At 23.8% G+C, this 15,985-nt stretch overlaps 3 protein-coding genes and 1 long non-coding RNA gene across 5 annotated transcripts; 2 read left to right on the top strand and 2 right to left on the bottom strand.

Moving 5' to 3' along the window:
* Positions 1-6,272: 6,272 nt before the first annotated feature.
* LOC102654594 (WD repeat-containing protein 18) lies at positions 6,273-7,724 on the bottom strand. The gene has a single exon (XM_006559805.3). The coding sequence runs from the start codon at positions 7,569-7,571 to the stop codon at positions 6,279-6,281; it is 1,293 nt and encodes a 430-aa protein (XP_006559868.1). The 5' UTR covers positions 7,572-7,724; the 3' UTR covers positions 6,273-6,278.
* Positions 7,725-8,228: 504 nt separating this feature from the next.
* On the bottom strand, positions 8,229-9,078 carry LOC551644 (40S ribosomal protein S15). Its single transcript, XM_624035.6, has 3 exons — positions 8,956-9,078; positions 8,685-8,770; positions 8,229-8,615 (listed from the first exon to the last, which is right to left on the bottom strand). Exons 1-3 carry the CDS (start codon positions 8,962-8,964, stop codon positions 8,267-8,269), a joined length of 444 nt encoding a protein of 147 aa, XP_624038.2. The 5' UTR covers positions 8,965-9,078; the 3' UTR covers positions 8,229-8,266.
* Positions 9,079-11,943: 2,865 nt separating this feature from the next.
* LOC725481 lies at positions 11,944-14,598 on the top strand. 2 transcript variants are annotated; one of them, XM_006559803.3, is made up of 7 exons: positions 11,944-12,053; positions 12,144-12,325; positions 12,417-12,582; positions 12,641-12,858; positions 12,965-13,129; positions 13,199-13,377; positions 13,454-14,598. In XM_006559803.3, the coding sequence occupies exons 2-7, from the start codon at positions 12,216-12,218 to the stop codon at positions 13,591-13,593; spliced, it is 978 nt and encodes a 325-aa protein (XP_006559866.1). In that variant the 5' UTR covers positions 11,944-12,053; positions 12,144-12,215; the 3' UTR covers positions 13,594-14,598. The 2 variants fall into 2 exon arrangements, with proteins under 2 accessions (XP_006559866.1, XP_016768667.1); XM_016913178.2 differs by having other exon boundaries at positions 11,962-12,325.
* A 239-nt stretch (positions 14,599-14,837) lies between these two features.
* Positions 14,838-15,523, top strand: LOC107964757. Its single transcript, XR_003304996.1, has 2 exons — positions 14,838-15,327; positions 15,445-15,523. It is a non-coding gene; the product is annotated as an uncharacterized LOC107964757 (long non-coding RNA).
* Positions 15,524-15,985: the final 462 nt, after the last annotated feature.

Raw genomic sequence — 15,985 nt, 5'->3', positions numbered from 1 at the left:
CAATAAACGATCTCTTGACATTACTCGAAACATTACACACGAACAATATCTACTCGAGCATACCTATTTTCTATATATATATATATATAGAAACACTCATTTCGGATGCAACAGATACACGTCGATACTCTAGCGGAGTGGCATCAATTCAGCTTGGATAACGCCGCGTTTCAATCTATTCCATACAAAATAATACTTCACCGATTCGCCATCATCCTGTGCCTGATGCTTTCCTCGAGAACTGAGCATAGCAAAAAGTATCAAAAACCGTGGCGATCGATATGTAACGTGCCGATGTTTGCAGCATACCGAATAAGAAGAAACAATGGGAACGAGAGAGAGGGAAAAAAGTGTAAGAAGCGATATTACGTCACATTTCGAGTAAAATTATCATAGCAAAATTTATCATTACGTTGCAATTACAATTAAATCGTAAATATTAGGATTCACAAGAGGAATTGAATTTGGATTGATAAATTTTTTGCTCAATTTTTCAGATGCTTCTCGAGGGATAAAGAAGAGAGATTCAAGATTCTTCCTTATGTACTTGTGTTCATCCAGACGGAAATTGTTTTCCATCCGGCGAAAAGGAACGCTGCTTATCCTTATTAGCCCGGCCATCTTAGTCCTAATTTATTCTCCCACGCATCGGGCACGCGTTTCGTTAAACAGCCCCCACCTCGTTTGCATTCATTCGCGATTCATTTGAATACAAACTGCGTTGATAATGGCGACGTGTTCAACGCCGCGTCCAAGATCTAACATGTTTTACGTTTTAATTAAACTAACCTGGGATGCTGAAGTTAGATAGATTCTCGTGATAAAAAGTTCTATTGGAATTATATTATATTTCAAATTTTTAACGTTTATTCATTTATTCTGTTTTTCTTTTTTTTTTTTTTTTAATAAAATTCGAAGGATTTGGAAAGGAAAATTTATCAAACGTATATTTACAGGTTGGATTTTATATTGGGTGTAATAATATTTCAATTATAGATGAAAGGATCAATTTCAGGAACTTAAAACAAAATATAGAAAAATGTCATTTATTTGTTATTAAAGTTAATAAGTAATTGAAATTGGATAAAGTGGGAAAGAGATTGTTGCTGTACTTTGTTCCCACCTTGCTTCATTTAACTTTGTTTATTACTTAATAAATAAGTTTTTAACGTTCCTGTTTACCCATTTTTGTTTCCATTTTAGCCTTTAGAATTAATCTTTTAAAATATATTTAATACTTTATATAACAAATTAATGAATATATATATGAATAATCTTTTAAATATTTAACAATTGGCCAACCACAATTTTAATATAAGTAAGAATCAAAAAAAAAAATATTTTCGCTCATCACAAACAAAAATATATACTTTTGAGCAAAGATCTTTGAGAAAAATTAATAAAAAAAATCTTTAAGAAAGATTCTAACAGATCAATAATAGCCAGCCGTCTCGTTTTATTGGAAAATATTACGCGTTCAACCCTTGGAAAACGATCGAAAATGGAATATTTTTCTCTTCTGGTGGTCCGATTTCGAATTCGTCTATTTCTTTCTTCCCCATCCCCCTCTCTCCCTAGTTCCCTATTTTTTTCTTCGACGAAAAACAGGTCGATCATTGTGTTAGGCACAATGAAAAGATCTATTATTGTTAGGGAAGGATCTCGTAACCGAAGCCTCCAAGCGTGCAACGAAACAAATTTACGACGAATAGTAAATCCTCTGCTCTCCTTAATTTCGAAGCGCGAAGGAAATTCCGTTTATTCGCATGCATTTTCTTTGGATATTATAACCCATTACTTAGACAATGCCCTAGTTACAGCATCACTATAAGACTCTATTAATTCATCTTTATATCAATAATATATTCTCTCTCTCTTTCTCTCTTTCTCAACAAAAATATTGTTTCCATAATTATCTTTAATTCTAGTATCTTCACATTCGTGGTAAATATCTTTTTATATTATATTTTACTTTCCAAATTTTTACAGAGAGAAATTTCATTTATGATAATTTTTAAAAGATTAAAAAAATCATCAATGCCTCGATCTTTTTTTTTTTGTATTAAAATAGGTTTAAAACAGAGGATCCACTCGTTGGGAATCACTGTACTACTAAAGTAGAGGTATTAATAAAAGAGCGTAAAAAAAAAAAAAAAAAGTATTGTTTGGCGAAATGTATTTGAATTATACATTTATCGCGTGACACAATTCAAATAAATTTTATTTATCCGCATTGAAATAATAAAAAAAATTATTCAGATCGTTAAAGTGAAATATATATTGTAATTATAATATTATAAGAGAAAATGGTTTAAAGAAAAAATACAATAATAAAATAAGGATTGGAAACGATCGATAAGAAGAAAATAAAAAAATAGAACAGAATTTTAATCTTGGAGCTGTACTACTTATTATGGTGAGTCTAATGTATAATTATGGATTCATTTTGCCGGTATATATATATATTCCAATTGATTTATCCCACCAACTTTCTCTGCGCAGATATGAATCGCGTAAATTCATTATTATTCGAGTTATTTGCTCTTTGAATTACGGATTCGATTTTATTTATTTCAGCACAGTAAAAATCTTCGAATATGTAGAAGATCGATATGATAACAGAAATCGGAGAAAAAAACTTATCTTGAAAATTTTAGAAAATTATATAAAGCGACATTTCCTCGTGAAAAATGTTTAAAGTAAAATCGATATCGAACATTCGTCAAGTATACTCGAGAATAAATTATACACGAATTATTAGGAAATGTAATTGAAATATTAAAGAAATATTAAATATTTAACTTTTTCAAAGAGATGAAATGTTGTAATTTAATAAATATAAATATCAAAGTATCTTTAAATATATAGGTCGTAGTGATAAGATAAATTGAAACATGTTCCAATAAATTTTCAAAACTGGATCGTTCTTTGCTTATAAGTATGTTCTCTGAATATTTATGTATTTATGAGTACTTTAATGCATTATATGGAATCGATTGCAATTTTTTCATTCTTTTTAGATTAGAAATTAAAATAATAATTTTTAGAAATGAAAAATAAAATTATTCTTTCATTCGAACAGATAAAAATACTAAATAATCTGAAAAATGTTTAAAAAAGCGTAATATAGTCTTATTATATTATAATTATGAGCAATTCTATAATAAATATATTTATTATATAATATAATCATTTTTACTAATATTAAAAAAAAAATATTATATTGTGAGAAAAGAAATCATTTTAATCATTTTACAAAGGACAATTTATTTTTTACTTTGTGCAAAAGTATCAACTAGTTAGATTACAAAAGAAAAAAAAAAAAATGTCAAAAACGACGAAGAAAATAATTTTCGCAAGAACTAATCTCCCATCTTAATTTTCCGAGATTGGAATAATTATACCGACTCATCTTCAAAGATGAGTAATTAATGTAAAATTCTAATTAGAATTTACTGTGAAGATAATTCGAACTTTTCGATTCTGCTATGTCAACAAGGATTAATTTCGATACTTTTGAAACAAAATGTTAGACGGTAGATAATGGCCACAATGAAGTAAGCGGTTTAGTAGGAAGGTTACTAGTAGTCTAGGGTGAAAAATACCGTGGGGAATCCCGTGATTTGTCCGATGGAAAATTATATCGCATCGAGCAAATTATGACTAATGCCGAGAGAATAATTAATAATCTCATTTTTCTGGACGGAATCACGATACCATGATGTTTTATGATGGAAAAAATAAAATAAAAATTATCTTAAATATTTAAGTGGAAATATTTTACTGTAAAAATAAAAGATCTCTCAATTTTTAAAATAAAAGAAAGACACGTGAATAAAATTATTAAAAAAAAAAAATTATAATATTAATATAAAAATTCTAGTGGAAATGTGAAATTTAACGTTTAGATTTAAAAAATTATTTTGCAATAAAATGATATATTTTCGTTCTTTTAAATAAGAATTCCAAAAACAGAGTGATTTTAAAGGTATGAAAGTGAAAATGAAAGTTTCGTGTAGAAATTTTTCATATAAATTCAAATTCGTTCAACCTGCGACCAATTAATATCGTAAATTTGTTGAAAATTCAAATATTTTATCCAAATGAACGGAAAATAATTAAAAATGAAGAAGAGAAAAGAACATATTCATGTATGAAAATCTTTTGATTTTTTTCCTCCTTTTTTTTTTTTTTTGTTCCCATGTAATATAATTCCCTCGTGCATAACGCGAGAATTTTATGCATGGCTACTTCAAAAATTCGTGAAAAAGAGATTAATCTATTCAAATGAAATTTGTGGATATATTCGTATAAAATGATAATATACAGGATCATCGACATATACAAATATTCTTGCGTTCCATTCGAACACAACAAGCTTGAAAAAGTTTCACTATCGATTATCTCATTCCCTCTATTCCTCCAAATATTATTCATATTTTCCGGCCTTGTTTAATATTTTTACAAATTATTTTAACTATTTTATTATTGTCAATGTTTTCTATACGATAAACGTTTGATATTGAATTCTATTTGTAAATAGTAGAATTATTAATGAAATTATAGTGGGATATTCAATTACCAGCATAATATAATAAAAAATTAAAAGATATTTTTTTATGTAATAAAATTGCAAAGCAACAACGAAGATAGTAAAATAAATTCTAAAATGAATTTTTCTAAAATTTTTAAATAATCCTGTAAATTTTACAGCGATTTAATTTACAATAAATTTAAATAAAATATTAAATATTGTATAAATATTTTTATTTAAAAAAACAAAATTCCTATTTAAATTATAATGACAATATATGCAATAAATTTTATATAAATTTTTTTTTATACCATCAGAAAGGAAGATCACATTCACTAATTAATTAAAATTTTCAATGATAATATTATCAAAAAAAAAAATAAATAAATTATTATATGTAAATATATTAATAGATACCAACATGTTCAACAACTTTAATTCAAATATTAACTTTTCACAGACAATTATAGATGAAATATTATATCATTTGTACATCTTGTAATATATACATTTCATTTCATTTAACAATTTATATCATAAGAATTAATCATTTTATTATTACATGATATGTTATACAAACGAATTATATGTTTTATAAATATTTTTCACTCTGATACAGGATGAGATAGCCGTATTAATTTCTCGTGATTATTTCCATTTTTCTTTCAATAAATAATTTTTAAATTTTTCCTGTAAAATACAAAAATTTATCTGTCTAATATTATTAAAATATAAATTTCTAGGAAAATATTTTGTTCTTCTTACATCCAAAATATACATACAAACATATTAATTTTTCTATATTTCCTATATTCTTTATTTTTCCTTTTTAAAAAAGGGAACGAATTATATTTTTTTGTTCTCAATTTTATTAGTGGCATTATAATTAATAATTATTTAATTAAAATTCATCTAAATTATACATATTTATATTCAATTACGAATTACCATAATTTATCAAATCATGTTTATGATATTAATATTTATAAGGAAACATTAAGCATCAATTCTCGCTTGAATAAATCCTCTACTCCAGAAATGCTGAAATATATGTTATTTGTTAATAAGTTAATATAATTTTAATATAATTTTTATGCTTTTTATTTTTTATTTTAAATGTAGCAACATTTTATAATTATGAGATCATTTTAATCAAATTCTTATAGTTTATCTGTTATAATTTTTTCTCTGAAAAAAATAACAAATATAATTATATTTAAACAATTATAAATTATGAAAGTAATATATCATTAAAAAAAATAATAAAAAATGATATAAAAAAATGATATAATAGTAATACTAATAATAATAATACAAATAGTTTAATATTTATATGTAATTGAACATATTTTATTAAATATTTTTTAATCTCGTTTATAAAATAATAAAGAAAAAATATAAATCTAGAAGATATTAATGCAATTGAAACATTAAGTAATTATATATTTGATAATTACTTGTTATATATTTGAGAATCACTATGCCTTATTATTATATATCTTACTATAATAATCATAAGTACAATAATTTAATGTTTTTTATTATATATTTTATTCATGTTTTAACTTTCAAAATACATCAAGAAATGAATCAAGGTAAGAGATAAAAATAAATTCATTATTTATAATATACAATAAGTATTTTATTACTATCAGTTTTATAAAATGACATTTACGTAAAAAACTTTTTAAATAATCTAACAATTAATATGTGATATTTAAATAATTTTCATACGTACAAATGCTCAAATTGAAGGTATATTTTCATTCGATTTATTCAGAATATGTTTTACGCTGTATTGATAAATAGCAGTATTAATTTTCTTTAGTCTATCAATTTCTTCCTTCATCTCAACAAGTTTCTGCGAATTTGAATCCTCTAATCTTGTCAGATCGACATTTTTTTCCGTATATAATTCGAAATTTAAAATATCCGTCAAATTTTGATTGTTTGAAATTATATCGATAGAACTTTCTTTCCCATTATCATCAGACATTTTCTGTAGATTACACAATTGCAAGGATGGTTTAAGATTAGTGACCCGGAAATTCTCATAATATTTAGCAAAGAATGCTGCAGTAATTGGTCCCTTGTGATTGATTGTTCGAAGAATCTGATGACTGGCTATATCCCAAACATGAACCTCACCGCTTATCGAGCCTGACAGCAGATATCGACAGTCGATCGATATCGACAACGATACTACGGTCGATTTGTGTCCCTGGAAAACTATCACGCCCTCCGAATTTCCGTCTTTCCGTATCTGCACATGATGTTCTATTCCACGTGGTGGCTCGTGTAAATTGAATCGATATATGTCACCGTCGGTACAACCCACAAATAAATCACTTTCACGGATGTTCATGGAAATGGAAGTGAGCGGTACGTCGAACACAAAGGTGAGCAATAGCGATCCACTACTAGGATCGTAAATGTTGCATGTTCGATCAAGAGATACGGAACACAGTCTTCCTCGTGATCCGGCATGACCGAATTGTAGATCTTTTATTGGTAACGAATGATGAGAGAAAGCGTGCAATGGCGTAGGTTGTTCGTCATTCAACACACGATATAACGACCAAACAAATATTAAACCATCTTCAGCACCACTGGCAAAAATTGAACCGTCTTTAGTAAACGATAAACAACTCACTGTTTGATAATGTTGTGATAAATTTTTTAGCAATCGTCCGTTACAAGATTGCCAAATAAATAATTTTTCAGAAATTGCTGCAACAATGTAGGCACTATTCGGTGTAAATTTCAAAGCAGTAACTTTACCCGGTGTTGTTAATCTGAGGTTAGACACAGGAGAGTGATCGTTGAGTGGCCAAACGTATATACGCGGTTTTGTTAAATCAGCTCCTACTATATAACTATCATTTAAAAGTTGAAGAGTTCGATGACCAAGAGTACCGGCATTTTTGTAGGTCAATAAAATAGAACCTGTCCGATGATCCCACACGGCAGCATTCCAATGTTCATTATTACTGTCACTAGTCACTATAATTTCCCGTGTATCAGCAATTCGTGACATTTTTGTAATATTATTATATTTAAAAATTATTAGAATTATTTTAATTTTAACATGATTTTTTAAATATAAACGTATCTTCTTTTTTTTGCTTTTTTTTTTTTATTGAATTTTCCGTAACACGAAAACACGTGTATTACACTAGGTTAGATTTACAAAGTATATAAAGTATAATACGCCATAGAATATAACATTTCTAGAACAGTTCATCGATATATTTCTTATACTAGAAAAACTATTAATTAATATTAATAATTTTATGAAATATATAAATTAAATAATAATGAAATATATTATTATATATATATATATTGGATTAAATAATATAGACTAAATAAATAATTAAAAAAAAATTTTTTATTATATTTTTTTATGAAGAACCTATATATATATGTGTATATATATGTACAATATTAATTAAAAAATTAACTTTCAATTATAACTTCATATAACTTATCCTTATTAATTTATATTATTTATATGAAATGATTTAAATATTTTAACAAAAAAAAGATATAATGTAAAAATTCTTCAATAACAAAGTTTATAACTGGAGATATATATATATATAAAAATTTACTATGTGTACACATTTTATATTATAATTTTAACTCTTATGTATACATTTTAAGGATATTTAAAATATTTTAAAAAAAGACATTATTTTTTGTACAGTTTATTCACATTACAAATATAAATTACTTTAGTGGAATAAATCTTGAAGAATGAGTAGCACCAATACCTGGTCTACCATGCTTTACAGGTTTATAAGTAACAGAAAATTCTCCCAAATAATGACCGATCATTTCGGGTTTAATTTCAACTTGATTAAATGTTTTACCATTATAAACACCAACAATTGAGCCTACCATTTCTGGTACGATAATCATATTACGTAAATGAGTTTTAACAATTTCTGGTTTTTCATTCGGTGGTGTTTCCTTTTTTGCCTTACGTAACTTTTTTACCAAAGCCATAGATTTTCTTTTTAGACCATGAGAAAATCGTCTTCGAGCACGGGCATGCATCAAAACCATAAGTTGTTCACTGAAGTAAATATGTAAATAATAATTAAAAAATAAAAATATATATATTTTATGAAATACAAAATCTTACTTTGGCATATCAAGGAGTTGATCGAGATCAACTCCTCGAAAGGTGAACTTTCGGAAAGTCCTCTTTTTCTTTTGAGTTTCTTCTGCCTGAAAATTATGAATATATAAGAGGTTATGTTATGAAAATATTTATTTTAAAATATAAAATATTTTACATATCAATATTATATCTTTCAAACAAAAAAATACATATATTTTATTCTAAGATATTTATTTTTATTTTTTTATACTAGATGAAAAAGATTTTATTGGATATATTCATCACATCATACCTCAGCCATGTTTTCAGTTCTTGAGAGAAACGACAACAAGAAACAGCGCCCTTCGTTCTATACTGTGATCGATTTCGGCACTAACTAAATATTACTAGATAAAAATCTAATGTAAATTTATAATATATATTTATTGACTTCTATTTTTTAAATATCCCACTTAAATTATATTATGAAATTAGCTTCATATTTGTTTATTTAAAAATATTTTAATTCACTTTATATTTTTTATTTTTATAAAAATATATGTTATATATCTCTAGCTTTTAGTAACATATAGTATTTTTTTATAAATACAATATTACTATATTGTTCTTAAAATTATTTATAATTTAAAAAAAAATTATAATTAGAGAAGTAGAATCAAATAACAAATTATAATATAATAAATTTTATTATTTAAAATTTCATTTTCAAAATATAAATAAATAATTGGAATTTTGAGATACGCATGTTTAATGCAAACTATTTAAATATAAGTATTTTTCATATTTTTCATATATATTATAATTGTCATATTTATATGAAATTTTTAAAAAATTAAAATAAATATTTTTTATCAAATCATTCAATCAATTACATACACATATGCGTACGCGCGCGCACATCACAATTTATTAATTTTATTTTTAAAAAATATAAAATAAGTTATTATATTTTTTAGAAGATTTTAATAAAATATAATTGATATATTTTCATTACAAGAAGTAATCTTTTATAAATAGTTTCATTAGCATATAATAGTTATTTTACAAATATTTTATTATTTTATTTTTACTATTAATACTTATTCCACTATAAATAATGGATTAAGAAAATATTTACTTGTAAGCAATAGATAAAAATTATTGTGAAATATTTCAAATTCATTTCAAAGTAACATCATTTAACGTAGAAATTATTTCCTTTTATAATATGTATAATCATACATATACTATATCTTTAATCAATTACTTTTTTCAATTATTATTCAATTAGATTTTAATATTTTCAAAAATCTATTTTTGTAAAATTAATTATATAATTTCATATTGGTATTCCATCTAGAATTGCTTCCATTATTCTATCAAACACTAAATTGCTCCAACTTGTTATACGTTGTTATTGTAATGTTAATTTTCACTTTTTATTATAATTTAAAAAACAAGAATAGAAAATTTAAAATTATGATAAAATTGATATTTGTGCATTTATTATAAATAAATGATTTTATAATATAAAAAACATTTAAAAAAATATTTTAAAATTAAATATAGCAACTTTTAATTAAAATTATTATTTTAGTTAAAATTAATATTATTAAAATGTATAATTATTATTTGTTATTATTTGTCAATTTATTTTACATTAAAACTTTAGATTTCAATAATTTTATAATTATTTTTTTTTTAAATTTCATCCAAATTCAGAAAATTTATATTTAATTTATGACTTAATATTTTAATAAATAATACGTAATGTAAAAATTTATCAAAAATAAAATTTTTTAAAATTTCGAAATTTCTTAAACAAAATTTAATTTTAATCTTTTATATACGAGATAATATAATTTTATGACAATAATCTTCAATGTACTAAAAGTGTATTTAAAGAGTACTTAAAATATTTAGAAAAAAAGATTTATTAATTTTTATACATTTACATTACAAATATAAGTTATTGTAGTAAAATAAATTTTGAATTAATATTTGATTTATTGTGCTTTTTAATTTTGTAAGTAATCGAAAATTCTTCGAATTACTACTTTGATTTAATTTAATTAAATGTTTTATCATTGAAAACGGTAATTAATCCATTTATAATTAATTCATTTTTGGTACAATAATCATATTACGCAAATAAGTTTTAATAATTTTCGGCAATATTTTTTTTTTTTGCTTTACACAACTTCTTTACTACAGCAAAACTGCATAAAGCAAAAAAAGAAATGCCACCGAATGGATTTTGTTTTTAAATTATGAAAAAATTGTCTATGAATGTACAACATAAACTGTACGCTGAAGCAAATATACAAATTTAAATAATATAAATTATATGTTACTTAAAGATTATTGTTTTTTTAAATAAATTTTTTAAAACATAAAATTTTTAATTTCGAATTAATTCTTTGAAAACTTTCTTCTTTTTCTTTTAAAATAAGAGGTTATAATCGCAAAATATTTATTTTTACACATTAATATTATTTTTCAAACAAAGATATCTATATATTACTTTAAGATATTTATCTTTTATCTTTTTATATTAGATTGAAAATATATCGGATAGATTTATTATTTCTATTAAACATAGTCATATTTTCAATTTTTCAGAGAAAAAACAAATAGGCACTTTTCCTTCTATGCGATGATTGATTTCGGCACTAACTAAATATTACTAGATGAAAATCTAATAAATAAAAAATTTAAATGTAGACTTCTATTGACTTTTAGGAAGAATATCATTCTTTACATTATAAAATTATATTAAATTGAATTTCAGTTCTAATACTATACGTAACTTTGAAGGTTTTTTCCTAAATTGATAAAATTTAATGAATAAATTTCAAAAATCATAATTTTATATTTTATTTTATATGAAGAATATAAATAATACATAGAATAGAATCGAAAGTTATGCATGTTTAAAAATGTTTTATTTTACGGATTATTTTATTCATTGATTTATAATAATAAATATATATAATCATTAAGTTTATAAATATAATATATATTTATATGAAACAATTATTATGAAATTATTGAAATTATTATTTGATAATATTTATATGAAATATTATTAGAATTTATAAGGAATATATTTTTATTTATATCATATTATATTTATACTATATAATATTGAATATAAATCATCATGTAATTTTATACGTTTCGATTATTTTATATATATTTCATTATAATGAGTAAAAAAAATATTAATAATGAATTTGAATTATTTCGTTCTCTAACACTTCTTATTTCATAATATTATTCTATTACTTAATGTTACATCATGGAGAAAATAACTATGTTGTTAATCTATGATCCATGTTTCAAAACACAAATGTGTAAATCAACCACAAGTTTCTTGATTGACCTTGATAGTGATTATATATCATAATTGTAATTTTCAAGAATTAAACTAAAACACGACGGATTGTCTATATTGCCTTTTTTATAGAATAATTTAGTTTTGTTATATTGGCCTTTTAGATGTTTGATATTTGATAACATAACCAATAAGAGGCTACTAGAGTGTGAAACAATATTTGTTTCATTTTTCTCATGGGCTTTATCGATGATGAATTGCAAGAAATATCAAAACTTTGTCAAAATGTTGTTGATGGTAGTCGCCTCGTTTCTTGTGTACGCACGATGGTGCGAGTGGAAATAACGTATGTTTAATTTTTTTAGATTATATCTATAATGTAATTTATAGATAATGTTATAAATTTTTTAACTTTGTAATATTTATTAAAATCACAGAAAAACAAAGTTCAAAACAATTGTCGCGTGCATCCAATTTTCTAAAGACTATCCCTATACTCCATTATTAATTGAATTGAAAAGCAAAACTCTATCTGTGAAATTGCTTGATGGTTTAACAGAAGTCTGTGAAAAGGAATGCAAAAAATTATTAGGAAAAGCTCAGGTAAATAATTGAATTTATTAATTGAAACAATGTTTTCTATATAACTTTGTTTTCATAGGTGTTGCCAATATTAAAATTCATTCGTAACTTTATTGATGAAAATCCTTTAATTTGTTGCTATGATGAAATCTCAGCCATAAAAAATATCCTAGAAAATAGTGATGAATTAAAATTGAAACAGAAACATTCTTGTATCGGTTTGAAGGTCCAGCAAGGATTATATTATTTCAAGGCTAAAATTGAAGTACCGGATAATTATCCAGTTACTTGTGTAAAGTATGTGTCAATGATGATTTAAAATATTAATTTTAATAATAAGTAAATAATTTAAATAATAATTAAATAAAAGTACATTTCTTTGAATAATTTTTTCCATATTTAGATTGGAAGATGCAGATACAAATTTTCCTCCATTGTTTACACGTCACTTTATTGGTCAAGGAAAAGAATTAGCTAGACAATGCGTAGAACCACCACTTAACAAAAAACAACAAATACCTTTTACACCTTCACCATCCTTAAAAGTTGTTACTACTTTCCTTATAAAGTATGTTTATTCATTAATATTTATAATATATTAATATCATTATTATTCTGATCAAGTTTTATTATCCAGGTGTGTAAAAACATTACCACAAGAACGTTGTCAATCATGCAGACAAACATGTTTGCCAACCAATCCAGAAAATGCAGAAATAAACGAAACTGCAAATATGCATGTAGAAAGACTTTATTGTGGACATTTATTTCATTTACAATGTCTTGTAACATTCATGAAGACTCCTCCATTCCATGGTAACTATTATAACTATCATAACTAATTTTCATTTTTATTTTCATGTTATAAATATTATTTTATATTTTATTATAGGGGGTAAAAAATGTCCAACTTGTGGACAACGTATTTATCATGAAAAATGGGGAGTAAGTGATAAACTTGCGGAAGAACGTTGGGCACATCAACAAGCCCGAGCAAGAGAACTAGCAGAGGTAGAAGATTTCTTCAATTGAAATCGATAATTTTATTATATAATTGAATCATATCTCAATAAGTGGTATTTCTACATAAAATGCAATATCATAATAATCCATTATCATGGATAGTTTAAAAAAAAAGAAAAAAAAAAAGTAAGACAGGAGTGTAGGAAAATATCAAATTTTGTAAAATATTATTTATAATTCTACGCGTTTTTTAACATTCGCGATCGAATGTATGTAGGCCAGTTAAGAGAAGGTATTTTTTAATACCGTGAAATCTTTATTATAGTATATACCAAACGATTTATATTTATATTACACTTTATAATAACTTTTCCTTAATATGGTGCTATTACTTTAAATTATTCATTTTTTATCGAATTAATATTTAAAAATTTCGTAATAAGATTTTGAAAATAGATTATAAAAAATTCATTTAATGATTTTTTATAATTCTCTATGAATAATGTAAACAAAAATTTACGTGTTTAATAATTTTTTATATTGTGTATTTGAATTTGTATTTCGAAATAATTATAGGATAGTAAATTCAAATTAAATATTTATATCTAATTAAGATATTTGAGAAGACTAACTCGATCGAAAAAAAGTGTTAATTTATAGTGTGTTAAAGTACTCACACAATTTGGTTATCAAGTGCCTTTTCATATTTTATTATTATAAGAATATTGCTTGTAGAGTATTGTGAAGTGCGTTTTATGATTTTGTTCTCAATATCGTTTGATATTGAATTGAATTAAATTGAATTAAATCAAATTATTAAATTAATTATGATTTTAAAAAATTATAATACAATTTTTTAATGATAATATTAATTTTCTTTAATGATAATGTTAATATCGTTAAAAATCTCCCAATTTTTAAATAGAATATTCATGTGAAAAAATATTATTTAACATATTGACTGCAGCGCCATTCACGTGGCAAAATCGGTCGATAATATCGAAAGCGATAAATGTTGCTTTTCTTGTAACGATAAATTTAAAGAAAAAATTACAAAATTGCATATAACAAAAAGAAGAAATGAATAAATATTTAATTTTTAATAACGTTAATAAAATGCAAAAATTGTTATTGTTTTTTATATATAATGTTTTGAAAGTACTTATTTGCTTATAAATTTCGATATATGATTTCAATAATAAATAAATGTCAACAAACAAATTTTATTATATTATTAATTTTACTTCGAGCAAAAAGTATATATTTCATCTTTCGAAGTTAAAAAAAGATAAAAATTACAAATTATGTATAAATTGCAAATAATAGTTAAATTATTTTTATCGTTCTGAATACAATATTTTTTTATAATCGATAATCGAAAAATAATCGATATAGTGTAACAATAGTGTACATATCTATCGATTATGTATATGTATGTCTTCTGTATTTGTATTGTGGTTGTGACATATTGATCCTCGGTACCGACTACGGCGATCCTCTATTTATCGGTTCTGTGTTAGCTTTCACGGCCCAGTTTGTGCGAATATATTTTCATTTGTTCTGTAGTTTGTCTTTCTGACTGACATTTTTTTTTCTACATATTTCAGAATGATACGAACAATGATGTTTATGTGGAATCAAAGAAAAATAGAAAAATAAACTTTCACAAATGAACTGGTTATGATAACCTAATTTTAAAATCGTTTATTTGTTCCGGATTTATATCTTCATTTTCTTACGAAACTATTGATCGAAGTTTGTTGAATTTTAATCGAAACTTGAAGCTTTTGAGTTTTTTTAAAAGTATGTTAAAAAACATTAATTTTCATATTAGTTATTTAACATATTTATTATTTTAGCATATTATTTTAAATGTAATATATTAATTGTAATTTAAAATATACATTTTTTAATTTATAGGTTATACTTTAGATAAGGATCTCAGTTTTAATAGTCTGTACATTAAAATTAAAAAAATAAAATCTACAAGTTAACAGAAGGATTTTAATCTTGATTCGAAAATTTTTTTGAAAATTTATTTAAAACAGTCGATAATATCAAAACTGAAAATAACGACATTATCGATTTTTTAAATAAAAACTTCTCGTCACTTAGGTTATTCGAATAGAGTACTTTATTATTAAACTTAATATAAATGGAAAAATCGAAAAAATAATATTAATCTAATAATAATTTTCAGCGAGTAAGTGTGCATTAATTATATTTAACTTAATTACTTGCACCATATAATTATTTTAACATGATTGGCAAGGTTTTTTTGCGTAGATGTATGTAAGTACATACTTGGTTCTGGCAGACAGCCTGTCAGACTAATTCCCAGTTATCGATTCCACGTATACGTGGAAACGCATCGTTGTGTTGCATTCATAGGGTGGGTGAACTGTGTCTTTCTTACATGCCACTTTACTCCAAATATAATTAGAAATAATTATTGCAATAA

This window comes from Apis mellifera, linkage group LG7 (assembly GCF_003254395.2).
Source record: "Apis mellifera strain DH4 linkage group LG7, Amel_HAv3.1, whole genome shotgun sequence".
NCBI classification, from domain to species: Eukaryota; Metazoa; Arthropoda; class Insecta; order Hymenoptera; family Apidae; genus Apis; species Apis mellifera.
The sequence above is the reverse complement of the archived record's forward strand: the minus strand, read 5'-3'. Positions and strand labels throughout refer to the sequence as shown.

What these genes read in the sequence shown, in the direction of transcription:
- LOC102654594 (XM_006559805.3), bottom strand. Translation starts at nt 7,571, where the DNA reads ATGTCACGAATTGCTGATACACGGGAAATTATAGTGACTAGTGACAGT.
- LOC551644 (XM_624035.6), bottom strand. An exon ending in CAACTCCTTGATATGCCAAA is followed by an intron (nt 8,616 to 8,684) that starts GTAAGATTTTGT and finishes TATTTACTTCAG; the next exon opens with TGAACAACTTATGGTTTTGA.
- LOC725481 (XM_006559803.3), top strand. Translation starts at nt 12,216, where the DNA reads ATGGGCTTTATCGATGATGAATTGCAAGAAATATCAAAACTTTGTCAA. An exon ending in TATCCAGTTACTTGTGTAAA is followed by an intron (nt 12,859 to 12,964) that starts GTATGTGTCAAT and finishes TTCCATATTTAG; the next exon opens with ATTGGAAGATGCAGATACAA. An exon ending in GAAGACTCCTCCATTCCATG is followed by an intron (nt 13,378 to 13,453) that starts GTAACTATTATA and finishes ATTTTATTATAG; the next exon opens with GGGGTAAAAAATGTCCAACT.